General features: G+C 41.1%; 1 protein-coding gene across 4 annotated transcripts; it reads left to right on the top strand.

Annotated features, from left to right (window-relative positions):
- Positions 1 to 190: 190 nt before the first annotated feature.
- nvl (nuclear VCP like) lies at positions 191 to 17,938 on the top strand. Of its 4 annotated transcripts, none has more exons than XM_018693467.2 (24): positions 191 to 332; positions 1,457 to 1,531; positions 2,512 to 2,582; positions 2,961 to 3,013; positions 3,369 to 3,459; positions 3,591 to 3,651; positions 4,090 to 4,332; positions 4,452 to 4,557; positions 4,871 to 4,947; positions 5,161 to 5,295; positions 5,624 to 5,725; positions 5,902 to 6,019; positions 6,986 to 7,130; positions 7,950 to 8,262; positions 9,338 to 9,559; positions 10,034 to 10,138; positions 11,382 to 11,444; positions 11,794 to 11,913; positions 12,832 to 12,931; positions 14,516 to 14,622; positions 15,260 to 15,336; positions 15,582 to 15,673; positions 16,712 to 16,809; positions 17,762 to 17,938. In XM_018693467.2, the coding sequence occupies exons 2-24, from the start codon at positions 1,475 to 1,477 to the stop codon at positions 17,804 to 17,806; spliced, it is 2,601 nt and encodes an 866-aa protein (XP_018548983.1). In that variant the 5' UTR covers positions 191 to 332; positions 1,457 to 1,474; the 3' UTR covers positions 17,807 to 17,938. The 4 variants fall into 4 exon arrangements, with proteins under 4 accessions (XP_018548983.1, XP_018548985.1, XP_018548984.1 ...); XM_018693469.2 differs by having other exon boundaries at positions 9,341 to 9,559; XM_018693468.2 differs by having other exon boundaries at positions 4,455 to 4,557.
- The last annotated feature ends 236 nt before the right edge of the window (positions 17,939 to 18,174 follow it).

An 18,174-nucleotide genomic window follows, 5' to 3' on the forward strand; every position in this document is an offset into this window, starting at 1 on the left:
TGCAGAAGACTGTGGAGATTCATTCATTTTGAGGAACTTGTAGAATTTCAGGAATGCTCTTAAACAAGGTGGAAAAGGATTAACTATTTCTTCAATAGAAACCCAGTGTTGGACAGTTTTTAAACAACACCTGAAAGGCTATCTTTGGCACTATTTCCAAAGAGTGACAAATACTACGTTTTATTTTGAAAAACTTCACCCCGGATACATCCATTTTCGTTTCCGGGTTAAGTTGTGCATCCTGTAGTCACGTTGGAGTCCAAATCAACACAGTTTTCAGACGCTGAAACGTAAGAGTCGTTGGTATTTGGCGATGTGGTGGTGGTGTTGAGGTAAGCAGCCACACAGAAAATGCCATCATGTCATGTTAAAGCTGGCAGTCTGTGTCTGACCGAAACTCTTGAGACTGTGTTTGTTTGGGTTGAATTCTGTCTGCTTCCACACTACGGCCGCCATAAGTTTTATACCCAATTGACCCCGAGTTATTTCATACAGGATATTTATGGGTACGGTGGCAGAGAGAGGTCAAACTCATTACACGTTGCTTGCTTGCTAATAATTTCCCTCATGTCTGACAGTAGCCATACCTAACTAGCTAACTGTTACTAGCGAACTGTTAGTAATGGACTGTAGATCACACCTACGTCTTTTCTTCTTCTCAGGGAGAAGAAGAACAGCCCAACCAAAATAAATAAAATAACAACACAGACCACAATCCAGGCATGTAAGCTGTAGAAGCTTTTAGAAGTAAATTACCATTCTTTTCATTTCACATTGTAGCTCTTTTTATATCTCTGAATGACAAAAAGGATTCTGGTTTCCACATGTGTTGACGGACATACTGTAACGATGGTTCTTTTAAAAGCTCTCAACTCTCAATAAGAAATACTTTGCAAATGATTTGAAGTTGACTGTCCTGTGTGAACTCACTGTAACATCACAGAGTTGTGCCACAGCTCACTGTCTGTGGGTTGGAATGGGGAGGTGAACTGTTGACCTTGGGAACACATATCTGTTATCATACATATTCTCAACTCATACTTTACTATTTTTTTCTAAACTCACAATGAGATTTAATTGAAATCACTGGAAAAAGCCAGTAGGTGTACCTTGAGTAAACAATATTTGCCAATGCCTATAAAGCATTCCACTTTCCCAATAGGTTGCTTTTTATGTTACTGAAACTAAAACCGTATTAATTACAACGTTGGTAATGTATTCTCATTCTGTGTAGAAGAGACAGTAAATATTTAATAAGAGCAAAAATATAGTATTTATCTCTCCATTAATCAGGATTTGCAGTTGTATTTGGCACAGATTATGTACTTGTTTTCTGTTAAACTCTCTTAATACCGGACACAACATTTTCGAGAGTGTTTGATTTAAAGTAGGTTCTTGTTTACAGAGAGTGCAGGATGCCTGCTGTTGTTTGGTCTGAATGTCTGTTCTGCTGCAGGCTCAGAGAGACGCCAACATGAAGAACAGAGGTGGTGGCTGGTTGGACAGTCGGCTCAGACAGAGAGTGGAGCAGGTATAAATCTATCTCCTCGTTCTCCCAGGGCTGTATGTCAAGTACAACACACACACACATACATAAATGTCTTAAATTGTGGAACAGTGTAGTGACCATCCTGCCTTTAAAGGACATCATGGGGGAGATAAACACACATCCATATTTTAGCTTTTGTCATATTTTGCCACATTTTCAAAATTAAATGCTCAGGTGATACACCCACCATAAAATATGGTGCTTTTCCTTATAAAACACATGTCCACATTTATAACACTTGTAAAATTTCCACAGCATACTTTCCCTCTGTGTACTTCCATGTTGGATTGGTTATCACCTCTGAGCAGTTCTGATTGGACAGATTCTGCTCCATGAAGCAAACCATGTTTCTGACCAAAACATTTTAGCTTTTTAACTTTGCCACCTTCACATTGTACTCGGCAAGAGAACATGAAACCATTAGGTGTGTGGTTCATGTTTTCCCACTGATGCAGATCAGTGTAGGTGATGGCTTATTGTGATCCAATATCCAGAAAAACAGAAAAAATATTTTTCTGTTACTGTCTGTGTGTGCGTTCATTTTTCAGTATTCAGTATGACTTTGACTGGTATTTCCCTGTCGAGTTTCCTAACATCACAGCCTTTGAATGGAAAAACTTTCACTTAAGCACATGAATGCACCACCAGGAAGGATTCACATATCACTGTCATTTTAACACTTAAAACTCTAGGATTCAGTAGCCGTGTCATAAGCCGGTGCAGATGTATGTTTCATTATGATGCGTCAGCTATGTTGAGCAAGTTTCAAGTCTCATAGTCAGAGTTAATTTTGATAGCTTACTGAAATGAACTGAAAACAATGAACCTCTGAAGGGAAGGAAAACCTCATTTAAAATGACAACACCACTTGCATTAACTGTGTGCAATGGTTGTCAGTAATGTAAGACTGAGGATCTGTGTCTGTTAATTTGACCCTGTCTCGTTGTGAATTGTGTTTTCAGTATCTGGTGTCCAGCAACAGTGAATATGTGGACCTTTCAGCCATGGCCCTGGAGCTTCAAAAACTTTACAGGCAGGTTCATCACAGCAGTCATCTTCTCTGGCTCAAAGTCAAGCCAAGGTGGTGACTCTGCCTAACTTTGCTTCAGTCTGTCCCACACTGACTGTTGTAGTCTGGAAAAGAACCAGTAAATCAACACTGACGCATATACTAAAATTTATAGACCTAAAGATCCTTTTCTTGGAAGGTGCTCAGTTCCTCTGTCATCATTGATGTGCATGAGGTGAAACACCTCTCAGTATAAAAAATTCGAGGTAAACAATAGCACATACTACAGCCATCACAATGAGAGTAAAATCACAACTTCACACCACTTTCAGGAAGATGATTTTATGTATATTGATTTGTATGTATATAATTTTGGTGATAAAGATTATATTGTGTCTCTAGAATGGAGTATGGCAGAAGAAACAAGACAGCTTTCAGGATTCAAGTAGAGAAAGGTAAGAAGCAAAAGTATTGATGTCTTATTACACTGTGACAGTTTGGCTCACGTGGGTATTTTTTTTCAGAATGATTAATTTAAACTAAGTTCACGCTGGAGGGAACAGAAGCGCAGACAGGACAAGATTACAGTTCAGATTTAGTTTTTTTTTTTCCTCATCATAGTGTTATTATTATCATGTGATCATAGGTGAAAATACCTTATGTCAAGATAAAAGAAATATTTTGTAATTCTGAGAAAAGAAATAATAACACACATGGCCTCGTCTGCTTTGTACACTAAACAGCCCACACTTCTTCTGGAACATGTGCTGTGAAGAGTTCTGATCTGTCGTTTCCATCTGCCTCTCCTAGTGTATGACGCAATCATGAAGGATCCTGGGCTGAATCTTCTGGAGAGCAAACACTTGGCTAAGAGAGCCAAGCACAGCCATAATGACACTGGGTAAAGGACATTTTGCTTACCAGCAAGACTATGTCTTTCACCTCAGGCCTTTACACAGTCCTCCACTCTGCTGTGTTCATACTGTCTTTTTAAATGTACAACTAATACTATACAAATGTGTGTGTTCACAGTGAAGGCGGCAGCAGTTCAGAGGAGTCTTCTGACAGTGATGACCACATTCTGGAGAGTGCTGTAAGAAATCATGTGAAGGTTAAATCTGAGGGCAGTATGAGGAGATTATAGTGGAAGCGTATTGGAATTTTGACTGGTGGAAGCTTATATCACTATTTCCTTCAACCCCTACTGAATGCTTATTAAGCATAATCACATATTCAGCACTCACTGAGCAACACCACCAAGGCTGTTCAGTCCTTTAAATGAGGGATTTCAAGAACTGATCATGTTCTTTAGTCTGTATCTGGTTCCAGATCTTTGTTAAAATTCACAGTGATAAACCATAAACCAGGACAGGATGGGTCACTGCTAACACCTGTACCCTAACCCTAACCCATCCTGTCATCTGACATCTGACAGACCTCACATTTTGGACTGTTATTTAAAATGGTTGGCAATGCCCTTATTGACAGTGAACTCAAACCTTTCCTTACTGTTGCTTTTTGCCATCTACAGCCCACCAACCACATGAACAGCTCTCTTACATCTCTGTACCGGAAGGGAAATCCTGACTCTGGCACTTGTTCACCCAGGAGAGATCAGCCTGCTGCCAGCAATCCTGTCAGCACAGCCACCTCCACTCCCAGTGCAGGGACACTGGTTTCCACAGGAGGCTGGTTCATCGATAGAGGGGCAGGCCCTGAGAAGAGCATCTTCATTGACCTGTGTGATGAGGAACCAACTAATACAGCAACAAATGTACGTACCTGTGGAGAGCATTTGATAATCTGGCTCTTTGACTGACATCTACTTTGTACTGTGAGTTTAGCTGGCGTGGCTCAAATCATGCAGCAACATTCATGTATTTTTATCACCAGCAGACAGATGTGTCCATGCTGGAGCCTGAGAAATCTCACAGAAAGTCTAAAAAAAGGACAAAGAGCTCAGCTGAAACAGCGGAGTCTCGCACCCTGATCAAGAAAGGTACCTCACTGTCTAGTTTAACTATAAATCAAATTAAGAAATGTAGATTCCTAACTTAATATTAAACATCTCACAATAATGTGATCCTAACTGAGCTTTGAACAGAGAAACGTTGCTTGGTGGGACAGCAACTAAGAATTATTTAAATGTGTTTATTTTGTTATTACGTGCGTGTGTGTAAGTTATTTAATTGATTAATTACTTGGTCTATTAAGTTCATATCTATAACAAGTTACCACAGTCCACTGTGATGTCAGTGACACTCCACTGCTGAATTAGGTAGTCATTTTTTTTCTGATGAATTCTTTTTCAGCAAAATCAAAGTCACCAGAGCTTCAGTATCCCACTCTGACTTTTGAAGATGTGGGAGGTAATGAAGATACATTAACGGTTAGTGTATTTTAACCTTGCTACTTTGTTTGTTGCTGTAGCAAATTTTCCTCTATGGTACGGTTGGGACAGCTGTGGTGTTTTGCTGTCAGTGATGGTGTCCACTAGTAGTCACCAAAGTTTTTAAAGCCTACACAAGGGGACTTCACTTGAGAAGTGTTGACCATATGTTGTATTGTAATTTTCACTCTCTATTATTTGACATTGCTGCAGGAAGTGTGCAAGCTGCTGGTCCACATGCGTCACCCAGAGGTGTACCAGCATCTGGGAATGGTTCCTCCAAGGGGTTTCCTCCTCCATGGACCTCCTGGCTGTGGAAAGACCCTGCTGGCTCAGGCTGTGGCTGGTGTGAGTACTGGACAATCCCTGGAAGTTATTGTTTTGTGTTCCTCAGCAAGGCATAGTTCAGCAACACAATGAGTGGAAACAGGTCATTTTTGTTCCTGAGATTTGATTGATTATTATTGGTTTTCTTCCATTGTTGGAAGTGTGTGGTATATCCACAGTATGAAGTGTATAGTCACTACACAGTTTGCATCAAGTCAAGTCAATAAGCTCATGATATTAAGCCAAAGAGGACAAGTGGGGAGATATTTGCATATTAATTATGAATTAAACCTTTGAAGTCAGATTTTGGTTTATTACATTTGATAAATGATGTGAATTTGTGTTTCAGGAGCTACAGTTGCCCATGTTGAAGGTGTCTGCTCCAGAGCTGGTGTCAGGAGTATCTGGGGAGTCTGAACAGAAGCTCAGAGAGCTGTTCGACTTGGCTGTGGTCAGTAGTGCTTGTCTTTTTATGTCACTCTAGAGACTAGACTAGGAGACACTGGGAACCAGATACACAAGTGATGTCCCCCTGGTACTGGTGCTACAGTATAATTGTTATTACTGATGTATGACATGTTGACATGTCATGCTCTCTGCATCATTGGTCCTTCTCCTTCTTTGCAGAGCTCTGCCCCATGTATCCTGTTCATAGATGAGATAGATGCCATTACCCCTAAGAGAGAGGTGGCCTCTAAAGACATGGAGAGGAGGATTGTAGCCCAGCTGCTAACCTGCATGGACGGTACGATACACAGCCTTCAGAGGGACATGTCGTTTCCCTGAGGAAATATCATGCTTATAGGAGCAAGCAGACTCGCATTTAAGTCTCTTTGATATTTCAACTTATTAGTACCTGTGACCAATGCTCCCCCTAATTTTTCATGTGTCTGAGCATACACACAAACTCCCTGAGAATTCCTTGGACCACTGTGAGCAACATCAGACGTGCACACTGTCACACACTGTAATTTTATGCGCTACATAGTTTTGCTGTGCGTGGAGAAAGCGGGAGCAGTGCGTGATTGCACAGGCACGCAGCTTAGAGGGAACATTGCCTGTGACGTGACAATGACTAAGCAGCAGAGGTTATATTAATGGGACAAACAGAGTATCATGGACTGTTGAGTCATTGCAGTGTTCAGTGCATGGATATGTCCTTAACATGGAAGAAAAGTTGATTGTCAGTGTCTGACTTCTTTTTCTTTACAGTAGTCCTTATCCTTTTCTTCTTCCACTGGTGTTTAGATTTAATATAAACAAATGACAGAATACTTCTGGACATTTTAAATACCTTTTTCTTTGCAATTAGTTTAACATATTGAACTTGTGTGATAAAGAGTTACAAGTGCAAATTACAGTTTTGGCAACATAAGTGTCCTTGGGATTTTCATCATTGATCTGGTAAAATATTCCTTCAAATTTTGTCTCTTTGTCTCATCAACTATAAGTGATGAAAAATTGCTCTTCACACATGCAGTTTGGTACATGTGTGTGTGAGTCAGAATCACATACCCTCAAAACCGCATCGTCACCTAACCCAAGTCTGATACCACTGAATGGGCTGAGTGGGGAGCTGGTGGATATAACGTATTAAAGCAAAAGATGAAGTGAGAATAAAAGATAGATGCCGAATGTGAGTTTACTTCACTGGACTTCAAAAAGTGAAATGGCATTTTAACATGTTCTTTTGTTACTTGCCTCCTGGCAGATTTGAACAGTCTGACAGTGACAGCTCAGGTCCTGGTCATCGGTGCCACCAACAGGCCAGACTCCCTGGACCCCGCCCTCCGCAGAGCTGGACGCTTTGACAGAGAGATCTGCCTGGGTATTCCTGATGAAGCAGCTCGCCTCAGGTCAGTATGATTATAGAGAAATGATAATCCTCATTATTATGATAAATATTATACTCATCATAATTAAAAACATTTCTTGTTGCATTTTTCTCCTTTACTTTATAGTTTTTCATAGCTCCATGTACCATCCCCAAATCTCCACATTTCATCTCAGTTCACTGTTGATGTGTTTGAAACTGATGATAGTTCACAGGTGAATTTCACCACAGTGAGCTGAGAGGAAAGCTGTAGCAAAGGCTTTGTTTTCCTCTTCAGTCTGACAGAAGCTTAAATGTAAGCAAAAGCAAAATGTCTGACTCTGGATCCTGGTGTAGCAATCTATTTGTCATTTGGGACAGATACAAAGCTATTATTAATAAAAGTTTTCAAAACATTTCAAGACCTTATTATGCTCACATTATGAGTGGATGGAACAAAGAACTGATTGGCTTCAAACTGAGTCCAAATTTGACTGGGTAGGTAGGCAGGTAATGAGATTGGACTGCACAGACAGGCCTTTACTGCAACTCAGGCTAGGCATGAAGGATAGAAATACATCCAGTAAGATAAGCAGCAGCAGTTTTCAGCCCAGTGGTAAAACTAGAAAGTTAGATGAAGAACAACTGACAATGAAAAAATTGTAATTTTATTGAATTATTTAGTCAAGAAACAGCTATATATTTTGTTTATTAAAAATTCCAGAAGATTCTTCTTTCTTTGAAGTGAACACAGGGATTTGAGTAAATCATTGGGAATTGGTTTTTACCAAGTGATTTACCAAATCATAACATCCTCTGAACTTAAACCTGTTTTTAAACAGAAATCTTTGTGCTTTGTCAGGATCTTGAAGACGTTGTGTCGAAAGCTGAAGCTGCCGGAAAACTTTGACTACCAGCAGCTGGCCCGTCTCACCCCAGGCTATGTAGGCGCTGACCTCATGGCTCTGTGCCGCGAAGCTGCCATGACTGCTGTAAACAGGGTTCTGTTGGAAGTAAGAGGGTGGCTGCAGAGCCAAACCCAAAGCTCTCCTAAAGAGCTGTTAACAGGCAGTGTTCAGACTGAGACTGCTGTGACAGGCGGAGAGGTCAGAGAGCAAGAGACAACAGACATCAACCCAGCATCTCAGGAAGAGCCAGGACAGAGTCACCTGCAGGTATGAGAAGCTCCAGCAATACTAGCTAGCATCATACTGTACCTCTGGAAACAGGTGACCTCTTGTTCAGTTAATCAGTTAACAGTCAGAGGTGTGATGTGATGGTTGTTCCTGAAACTGTGTATGAAACTGCTGGTATCTTCACATAGAAACATTTGTTGCTATTATTTTAGACTTTTATTGCTATGATGTTTATGTATTTGTGTTTATATATGTACTGAAGTATTGGACCTGTTAATCATAGATGATAATGCTGCTATGTTTCCAAACATTAAGTACGTTATATTCACATGACAAAACTGGCCGAATCGAGTATCTCTGCTTTTTCATAGCTGGAGTGAAAACTAGCAGGAGTTAGTGTTTTTTACAGAACTACAGTGACTGAAGACAGGCCTGTAGATTTGATGCTTGAAAACGTTTGTATTTAGGTCCTAGAGCCTTTGTAGACTCTATAAGGACAGCAGCCACCCTGCCAACAGAAAAAAAGGTACAAAAATTAAAAGATTATTTGTGTTTGCGTCTCTCTCCCTGCTTCCTGTTTCATGTGCATCTCCACGTTTGCGTCTGCACACAGGAGCGGAAGAGCCGCTGGGGAGACAGGTTGACAACTCATCAGATGAAGTGCAAGAAAAGCTCAGACAACCGTTGTCTCTGTAGATCGTAGATGAACAGACATTGAATCTAAACGTCCCAAAGTCAGACCAAATGATCAGTGTGGTAGGTTTGCTGGCAGGGAGGCTAGCTGTAGTTCTCTCCTCCAGTATCCGTATATAACTATGTAACTCTCATAGTTACAGGCTGGAGCCTATCCCAGCTGACACTGGGCGAGAGGTGGGGCACACCCCAGACAGATCACTAGTCCAATCTACTTCATTTATATCCCAATTCTAGAACCAAGGCTGTGTAGAAACACCAGATTTTTAGCACACAGGGCCATCTAGCAGACTATGAGGAGATGTTGACTGAATTTGATTGAAAAGTGCATTAGACTTTAATTGCTAACCGTACCTCTAAATGATATTCCTTTACTTCCTGTTCTCCCGTTTTGCCCTGATTCATTGTTTGCTGTGTCCAGCAGGGGGAGTTATGGCATCTCCTGCACCTACTGAAGAATACTGAGACACTGTCAGAGGAAGAGCTGGCCAGCCTGTCCATCCTCATGTCAGACTTCCAGGCCTCCCTGACCAGTGTACAGCCTTCAGCCAAGAGGGAGGGCTTCGCCACTGTGCCTGACGTCACCTGGGAGAATGTGGGAGCCCTGCAGGATATCAGAGAAGAGCTCACCATGGCCATACTGGTAAACACCAGGCTTCTTCACACATAACATCCATGACCCAGACTGAGAAGAACCTTCATCTTCATCTCTGGGATCATCACTTTTTGTCATACAGTTTTTTTTTTTTAAATTGAAGGATAAATTTCCCTGAGATGAGCCTCCTCATTATCATGTCTCTATTTGCTATACAGTCGCCCTCTTACCTGTTTTATACACTGTAGTTATAGGTGTAAAAGCTCAGAGAGCTGTAGTCTTTTCATCTTGTGAGCTGTGAGTCAGTCACCCTGTACTTTTTAATGACCCATTCTTTGTGTCATATGAGGCTCAGCTGAACCCCTGCTGGGACCAAAGTATGGGGGAGAGAGCTCTCTCTTAGGTGGTCAATCTTTTTAGTGTATCCATACATTATTCCAGTAAATGTTTTATCTGCTTCACTGTCAATGTTATTCTGACTGGCTCTCTCTCTCTCTCTCTCTGTTTGTGCGTGTGCTGCAGGCTCCTGTACGTTCTCCAGAGCAGTTCAGAGCTCTAGGGCTCAGTGCTCCATCTGGAGTGCTGCTGGCTGGACCTCCAGGATGTGGAAAAACACTGCTGGCCAAGGTTCCACACCAACACAATCATACCTGACAGCTAACTGTCAGCTCTCTCTTTGATGCCCCTCATTTTCACTCAGTTCTGATGCCATTTAAACCGTTTCACACTATCTACTGTTCTACAATTGTTGATCAGCTCACTAAAAATTTTCTCAAATGATTACTAATGAAAATAGATCCTAGATCATCAATTTAGTCAGATTTCTTATGGCTAATTAGTATTACTGTTCTTTTACACTGTGTTTTTTTAGTCCTATATCCATGAAGCATCTCAGAATCAGTCCCAGCAATGTTCCTGAAACTAGACTGGGACAAGAAGAGCTCCTCTGAGAGCTGAGAGTAGAACTTCACTTGTTTATGAAGCTTTCCGCTTTCTGCCTCCGAGTTCTCGGACAATGGAACTCAAGTATCATTCATGCATAACCACTTTGTTGGTACTGTAAGGCATATTTTAACATTTCGGGAAATATAGTTACTTGCTTTCTTTCTGAGATTGAGATGAGATGATCAACATTGGTGTCGTGTCAGTGTGATCAGGAGCAGACAGACTGGAAGCAGGAAGAAACAGCTAGCCTGGCTCTGTCCAGCACTGAAAAATACACCTAGCGTCACCTCTAAAGCTCACTGACTAACATGATGTATCTTATTTATTTCATCTGTACACAAAGAGAAATGTCAATTCAGTTCAAGTCAGTTATTTATGTAGTGCCAAATTACAGCAGAAGATATTATTATTTATAGAGAGAGACCTAACAGTTCCCACTTATGTGCTGATACTGTTTCTTGTTGCACCACAGCTGGTGCAGTGACTGTGGGCTGCTTCCTGAAATTCTGTGATCACAGTGAGGTTGTCAGGTTTTGTATCATCGTGGCTGTACAGAACCCAAAACCTGTACTCATTAACTGTATCTGACCGCACGCACTGTAGCTGGGGATGGAAGTGTTTGTGAAGAAATAATTCCAGCTCATTTTTACACAATTTCCATACCTCCTGGAATATCATTGTACAATTGTCCTGTCATTGTCTGTGCTTGGACACTCCTGCAGGGGATAGTAATTTTGCAGGTTAATAAATGTAATGTTTTTGTTCCTCTGCCTAAAATCAGTGCCATCTCAGTGAAAATGTGAGGCCGTACTTTCTACTCATAGATGTTTGATAAGTATAGGCCCACATGGCATCTAGCTGTTTCTGCAAAGAGAGTGAAGCTCCTTATTGTCTCACTGTGTCTCACTGTGTCATCTCCTGATAGGCAGTGGCCAATGAGTCAGGCCTCAACTTCATCTCTGTCAAGGGACCAGAGCTGCTCAACATGGTGAGTCACTGAGCTGCAGGAACAGAAACATGAGGTTGTCTATGCATTGTTGTGTTGTTGTGGAAGTGGATAATAGAACAGCCAACAGAGACTCACTCATTAACTTTGACCACCTCTCTGAGAGGCTGAGTAGAGGCTAGCAGCTGGTGTTTCTCGATGATTTACTGATTTGTTCAGACTCCGCTCCATCTCATTATTTTTTCCCCTATTTTCAGCCAGTTTTTATGAACTCCATGTTCTTTGTTGTTCTCGTCACATCATTGTACTAAATTTTGTAAAAGCTCTTCGAGGAATAAATCATCTCTTAGTTAGTACACTAACTGATGAATATCTGTGTTTGTCTGTGCAGTATGTGGGAGAGAGTGAGCGAGCTGTCAGACAGGTCTTCCAGAGAGGACGCAACTCAGCTCCATGTGTCATCTTCTTTGATGAGATTGATGCTCTGTGTCCTCGCCGCTCAGGCCATGAGGTGAGAGGGATGAACATCATAACTTAAAAAGTAATTCATGAGCATCATTTCCAACACGTCATATTCTACAGTCAAACACACACCAGCTGTGTCGTGGAGCATCCTGTCATTTGGTACTTGTAGCACAATGTCTCTTTATCAATGGAGACCAGTTCGGCTCTCCTTCTCCTACTGAGTCGTAGATCATTTGAGCGATTTGTTCAGTTTGTTGAATGTTTTCAGAAGCCCAGAATGTTCATCATCTTGGACATCCTCTCTGCCTTCACTAAATCTTTTGTGCAATTCTAACACATGTGCACGTTACATGCAGAGTTTCTCATACAATGTACGAAAAGATTCAGCTGCTGTTTTGTTCAATTTCAAATTTCAAGTTAATGCGTTGCTCAACTTTTAAGTTAATCATTTTCTGATGCCTTAGCAAAACCACGGGCAGTTCAGTAAATCATTGGCTAAACTTTGACTAATTCTTATTATTGTCTTTGTAATGCGTCCTTGGGTCTCGTGGAAGACGCTATATAAATTTAAGATATTATTATTATTAATTCTGTTTAAGAGACATTCTGCTTTAGTTACTAATTAATTAATTGATTGATTTATTTGAGTCTTTGGAATTTGTCCAAACAGTAATACATAACATGTGAAACAGTGTTTATATTCCATGGCAGAATACATTATTTTATACATCATTAGTGTCATGCTCCAGCCTGACAGGCACTGCACCAGTATCTCTGAATGTGAAGGATTTATTTTTAGATCACATTTCCTGTAGCTTCAAGAGCACTTCACTCAGTTTCTTTCTGTTTCAGTTTTCTACATGTGAATCACATGGCTTCCACTGTTCAAACAGCTGTTTTTTAGTGACCTGGTAATACACAGTATGTGTGTATGAACAGTGTGCATGTGTGTGTGTGTGCCCAGGCAGGGGCCAGTGTGCGGGTGGTCAACCAGCTGCTAACAGAGATGGATGGCTTAGAGACTCGACGGCAGGTCTTCATCATGGCTGCAACTAACAGACCAGGTACAAATCCAGCTTCAGTCAGACCTGAACCCCTCAGGGTATCATCTATTCAATTCAATTCAATTCAATGTTATTTATATAGTGCCGAATCACAACAACAGTCATCTCAAGGCACTTTTCATATAGAGCAGGTCTAGACTGTACTCTTTAAAATAGGTATTTACAGAGAGAGACCCAACAAATCCACCATGAGCAGCACTAGGCGACAGTGGCAAGGAAAAACTTCCTTTAAGAGGCAGAAACCTCGAGCAGAACCGGACTCAGGGTGGGCGGCCATCTGCCTCGACCGGTTGGGTTAAGAAGGAGAGAGAGAGGGAGAGAGGGGTAGAGGATAGCATAACACAGGTTCCATATCAGATGTAAGATGAGGCCAGTAATACAGCAGTAGTAATGATAGTTGTGATAATTAAAGTATTAACTACTAACACAGCAATACAACTAATAGCAGTATAAGTCATTTCTAATTCTAGCAGCAGGTGTTGAGTGGAGTTGTAGGAGCAGCAGGAGACTGTCATCACAGATCAGACCTACAGCTCCAGAGGCAGAAGAGAGAGAGAGAAGCTCAGTGCATCATGGGAGATCTCCTGACAGTCTAGGCCTATAGCAGCATAACTAAGGGATGGTTCAAGCCTGAGCCAACCCTCACTATAAGCTTTATCAAAGAGGAAAGTTTTAAGCCTGACTCTTAAAGGTACAGAGGGTGTTCTGCCTCCCAGACCCAAACTGGGAGAAGGTTCCACAGTAGAGGAGCCTGATAACTGAAGGCTCTGCCTCTCATTCTACTCCTGGAAACTCTGGGAACCACCAGTAAACCAGCATTCTGGGAGCACAGAGTCCTGGTGGGATTGTAGGGGACTATGAGATCTTTAAGGTAAGATGGAGCCTGACCATTAAGGGCTTTGTATGTGAGGAGGAGGATTTTGAATTCTACTCTGGATTTGACTGGGAGCCAATGTAGAGAGGCTAACACAGGAGAAATATGGTCTCTTTTCCTAGTTCCTGTCAGTAATGGTGCTGCAGCATTTTGAATCAACTGCAGAGTCTTTAGAGAGTTGCTGAGGCAGCCTGATAATAATGAATTACAGTAGTCCAGCCTGGAAGTAACAAATGCATGGACTAGTTTTTCTGCATCTTTTTGAGACAGAATATGTCTAATGTTGGAGATGTTACGCAGATGAAAAAAAAATCTGACGACCCCTCAGATTTATCTGCTGGCTCTTTGAAGTAGTTAAAACCAGCTCCACCTTGAACAGCTATGTCAGTGAAATGCCGCTCCCTCACTGGTGCATCAGTATGAACAATGTTGCATCATATGTAATCAGTTACTGGGGCTTTTTTTCTGTGGAGTACTTTTACTTTTGATTCTTGAGTTGATTTGGGAAAAATACTGATGTACTTTAGTAGTTTAAGTTGAATTTCAAATGCTAGGACTTGTTATGGTGCATTTTTACATTGTTGTGTTAGAAGTCTTTCTGGCTGACAGGGTCTAAAAACATCCTCCGCCACTATTTTTTGACCTGTATCAGGGGTTTATAATTAAATTCATTATTTGCTGTTCTTCTAAACACTTTTGTCTCTTGCCAGATATCATTGACCCTGCAATACTGAGGCCAGGTCGTCTAGATAAAACCTTGTATGTGGGACTGCCCCCTCCAGCGGATCGCCATGCCATCCTGGTCACTATCACTAAGGTACTTGTTTACTACACATATCATTATTCAGTGATTTTTCAGTGTAGCATCCATCTTGGTGGAAATAAAATGGCAGTCATACACTGGCCAGTTTGTCAGGCAGGTTCTCTGGACCAGTTTTCTTTAATTCCATTAAAACAAGATTTCTGTGACTCTATCTGTGTATCAGCCTTTTTCTGACACTTTCTCTTGCAGTGGAATGTTTGCCATTCCAACTTTTTCCTCTTTGTTGTGTAACAGCGATTACAGATGCTTACTACAGAGTTTTAGCTTCGATCTGAAAATAGTTTTGTTATATTTGGAGGAGAAAAAACTTTCTGTTTGAGTAACTGAGGAGTTGTATACCAGATGCCATCATTAGATTTTTTTGACAGTGTTTTGATTGACATTTAAAATGTCCAATCACAAACTGTTGTTCTGGCACACAGCAGTTGATTATGAAAAGTTGCTGCCAGAAAAACAGCTCTGAAATCCAACAGGTTTGTGTCGTTTGGATGTAGAAAGACATTTTCACCTATGAAGGGGCTAGGCTAGCAGCTCCCTTTGCCTCCAGTCTTTGTGCTAAGCTAGGCTACCACATGTCTGGCCATCTTTGAATACAGACAGATAAAATAGCTGTTGATCTGCTCAAATGCAGGGAGGGACCAAACCTCAGCTGGAGCAGGATGTCAGTCTTGAGGAGATCGCTTTTGATGAGCGCTGTGATTGCTTCACGTAAGTCCCAGCCGGAGGAGACACCAGACACTCACTGGTTATATTCATACTGTTTGTCCTGCTTTTAGTCTGAAAAATGAAATGGTCGAGATGGACATGTTTTTTCTCAAGTTGCAATGATAGTTTTCTTGCGTACTATTGAAATGATTAAATGTAGAAATACTGATCCACAAATCTGATGAACAGAATGGAATCTGTTCCTGTCTGAATCTAATTGTGTGTTTATGTGTGTGTGTTTGATCCAGTGGAGCTGACCTGACTGCTTTAGTGAGGGAAGCATCAGTCAATGCCCTGAGGGCCTACATCAAGTCCCAGAATTCCCCAGCTGTTTCCTCTGGTAACTTGACTCCTACTTCTGCATACCTGTACAAGAGTATTACAGATTGAACTGTAAAGCCATATATGACTGGAAATAGTGATTGGAAAGGTTCCCATGGTTTTACATGGGGAAAAAATGGTGTGCATATACCTAAAGGAATTCTTTTATGGTTTATTAACATAACAGGAGGCATTAATGATTTTTCTTCCCAGGTTAGTTTATTATTATATACATTATATTATTATATACCAGAACCCTGTATGGTGGCTGTCAGGTTGATTGATATGATATCCTTACACCTTCCATGAAACCTAGCACTAGACAGGTTACCTTCAGTTTCAAGGTCCAGTCAATGCCAAGTCCATATTGGGATTGAGTTTGAGTCAAGACAGCACCCACTCAGTTTCACTCATCTTATTGTCTTCCTTTTATTCATATTGAAGTGTCAACTGTGGTATAGCTTGAGTCATTCAAAACTGTCCTTAGAACAACTGAGAAAAAATCCAGCAATATTAGAAACTAAATATTCCTGCACAATATTACAAGTTAACCTCTTCAGTCTGCTTTGAGAGCAGCAAGTAACACTGGGAAGGAAAGGCTAAACTCAGCCGAGACCAAGTATTGTAATAGACTAGACTTCTGGCTTAGACTAAGTCTGAGATTATAGAAACAATGTTTTAGATCAAGAAAGGGCTCGAGTACTTCAGACCTTCTTAGAACTGTGTCACAAATTAGATCATGTTTATCATTGTCTGACTTGGATTCTGTGTTTGTGCTTTTGGTGCCCTCTGAGTGGCAAAACCGTATCATGTCTTCAACTTTCTAAGAATCCTGCTGTGAGACTCCAGCCCCAGCTACAGAGAAATTACAGCACCTGTGTTTACATATTTGCTTTGACTTCTAGTGGCAGGAACTGTTGTGCAGTAGAGAAATGTGATTCAGAGTGTTTTGCATGTTGGAAAATAGTACCAGCAGAAACTTTTGACATGACGTTGTCTCATGCTGAGCTGACATAACGCCACTCATTGATTTAAAGGTGTTCACTGTTACACACAGGTCATGCATACTCCTCTGGCTCTGTCGCAGACATCAGAGTCAGCAAACAGAACTTTGAGGATGCCTTCAAGAAAGTTCGTCCATCCGTGTCCAAAAAGGTAAGAACAAACAAAACCTGAATGAATTTAGAGTAAAATGGAAAAGATAAACTGAATTGTTTGGTTGAGGTTTTTAAATCTGATCTGTTTCAAAATAAATAGTGCAAGTTGTGAGGTCATGGACAGTTAAATGGGTCAACTAGGTCTTTACTAAAGCTGGGTGTTATTTGATATTTCGATACTAGTGCCAATATCATACCTGAGTTAGAGTTCTGACACCAGGATTATTCTTTTCTTCATTACCTTACTTTGAAAAACATAAACATGTTCCTACAAAACCTCCCAAAAACATCAACACAAAACTTTTTATACTTAATGTCAATTTAACAAAGTTTTAATTGGCTCACATGTTTTATTTATTTAAAGTCCGATCAGATCAAACTTTTAAGTCAGCAACATTATGAATACAACCAGACATTTAATGCCAGATTTTGGAAGTTGACAGGTATGAACACTATCACAGACACACTTAAGTCAGTACCTAAAAACTATTGAGGTTCAGAACCCAGCTCAGACCTCACTATCACAGAGGGACTTGTTCATAAGATTGTTTGTATACAGAGCTCTGGCAGGCGTCCAGATGCTGCTGATAATTACAGACCGAGCTCTGTGCTGTACACTTTTATCAGATCACTGTCCCATAACCTCCCTGCTATCAAGTAGCCAGGAGAACCAGTCCAACTTGTCCCACACTAAACACTGCAACATTTAAGTGTCACTGCTCCGCTTAGAATTCCACGCTGTCAGAAAATAATTATTTAAGACTTGTGAACACACCAGCAACAAATATGATTGTGAACTGCTGACAGAGACTTGTGCTTCCTGCTACCTGTAACAGTGAGGAGAGACACGAGAGGCAGGACTCATTAGATCCTTTTGAACCTGCTGAGGTTTTGTTTGGGTGTGCAAACCACATACACGTAGTGACTGTGCCTTTGTGTTCCCTGTGCAGGACCAGAGGACATATGAGCAGCTCAGGGAATCTCTCAGCAGATAACTGCAAGAACAGAACCGAGAACCAGCCACAGACTTTTCCACTCAATAATTTTATGTTGTGTATGTATACACGTCATTATGGTTGAATCATGATACTTTTCTAATAAAACTGTTTATGGAAACCAAAAGCAAACACATCTGGCATGTACTCCGATAAAGGTCTTAGTTCTTATCAGAAGCACAGATCAGCTCCTGTTCTGCTATCAGGGCTCTGTCAGACCTCACCGTGAACTCAGTAAACTCCTCTTCATTCAGCCACTGTTTGACTGCACACATCCGGCTGATACCCGTAGTGTGGACACACATTGGGGCGGCTATTGCTCAGAAGGTAGAGCGATGTGTGTGCATCGGTGTATGAATGTGTTAGAG

Source organism: Lates calcarifer, linkage group LG16_LG22 (genome assembly GCF_001640805.2).
Source record: "Lates calcarifer isolate ASB-BC8 linkage group LG16_LG22, TLL_Latcal_v3, whole genome shotgun sequence".
Lineage (NCBI taxonomy): Eukaryota > Metazoa > Chordata > Actinopteri > Centropomidae > Lates > Lates calcarifer.

What these genes read in the sequence shown, in the direction of transcription:
- nvl (XM_018693467.2), top strand. Translation starts at nt 1,475, where the DNA reads ATGAAGAACAGAGGTGGTGGCTGGTTGGACAGTCGGCTCAGACAGAGA. An exon ending in GAGCGCTGTGATTGCTTCAC is followed by an intron (nt 15,337 to 15,581) that starts GTAAGTCCCAGC and finishes TGTTTGATCCAG; the next exon opens with TGGAGCTGACCTGACTGCTT. An exon ending in GTCCATCCGTGTCCAAAAAG is followed by an intron (nt 16,810 to 17,761) that starts GTAAGAACAAAC and finishes TTCCCTGTGCAG; the next exon opens with GACCAGAGGACATATGAGCA.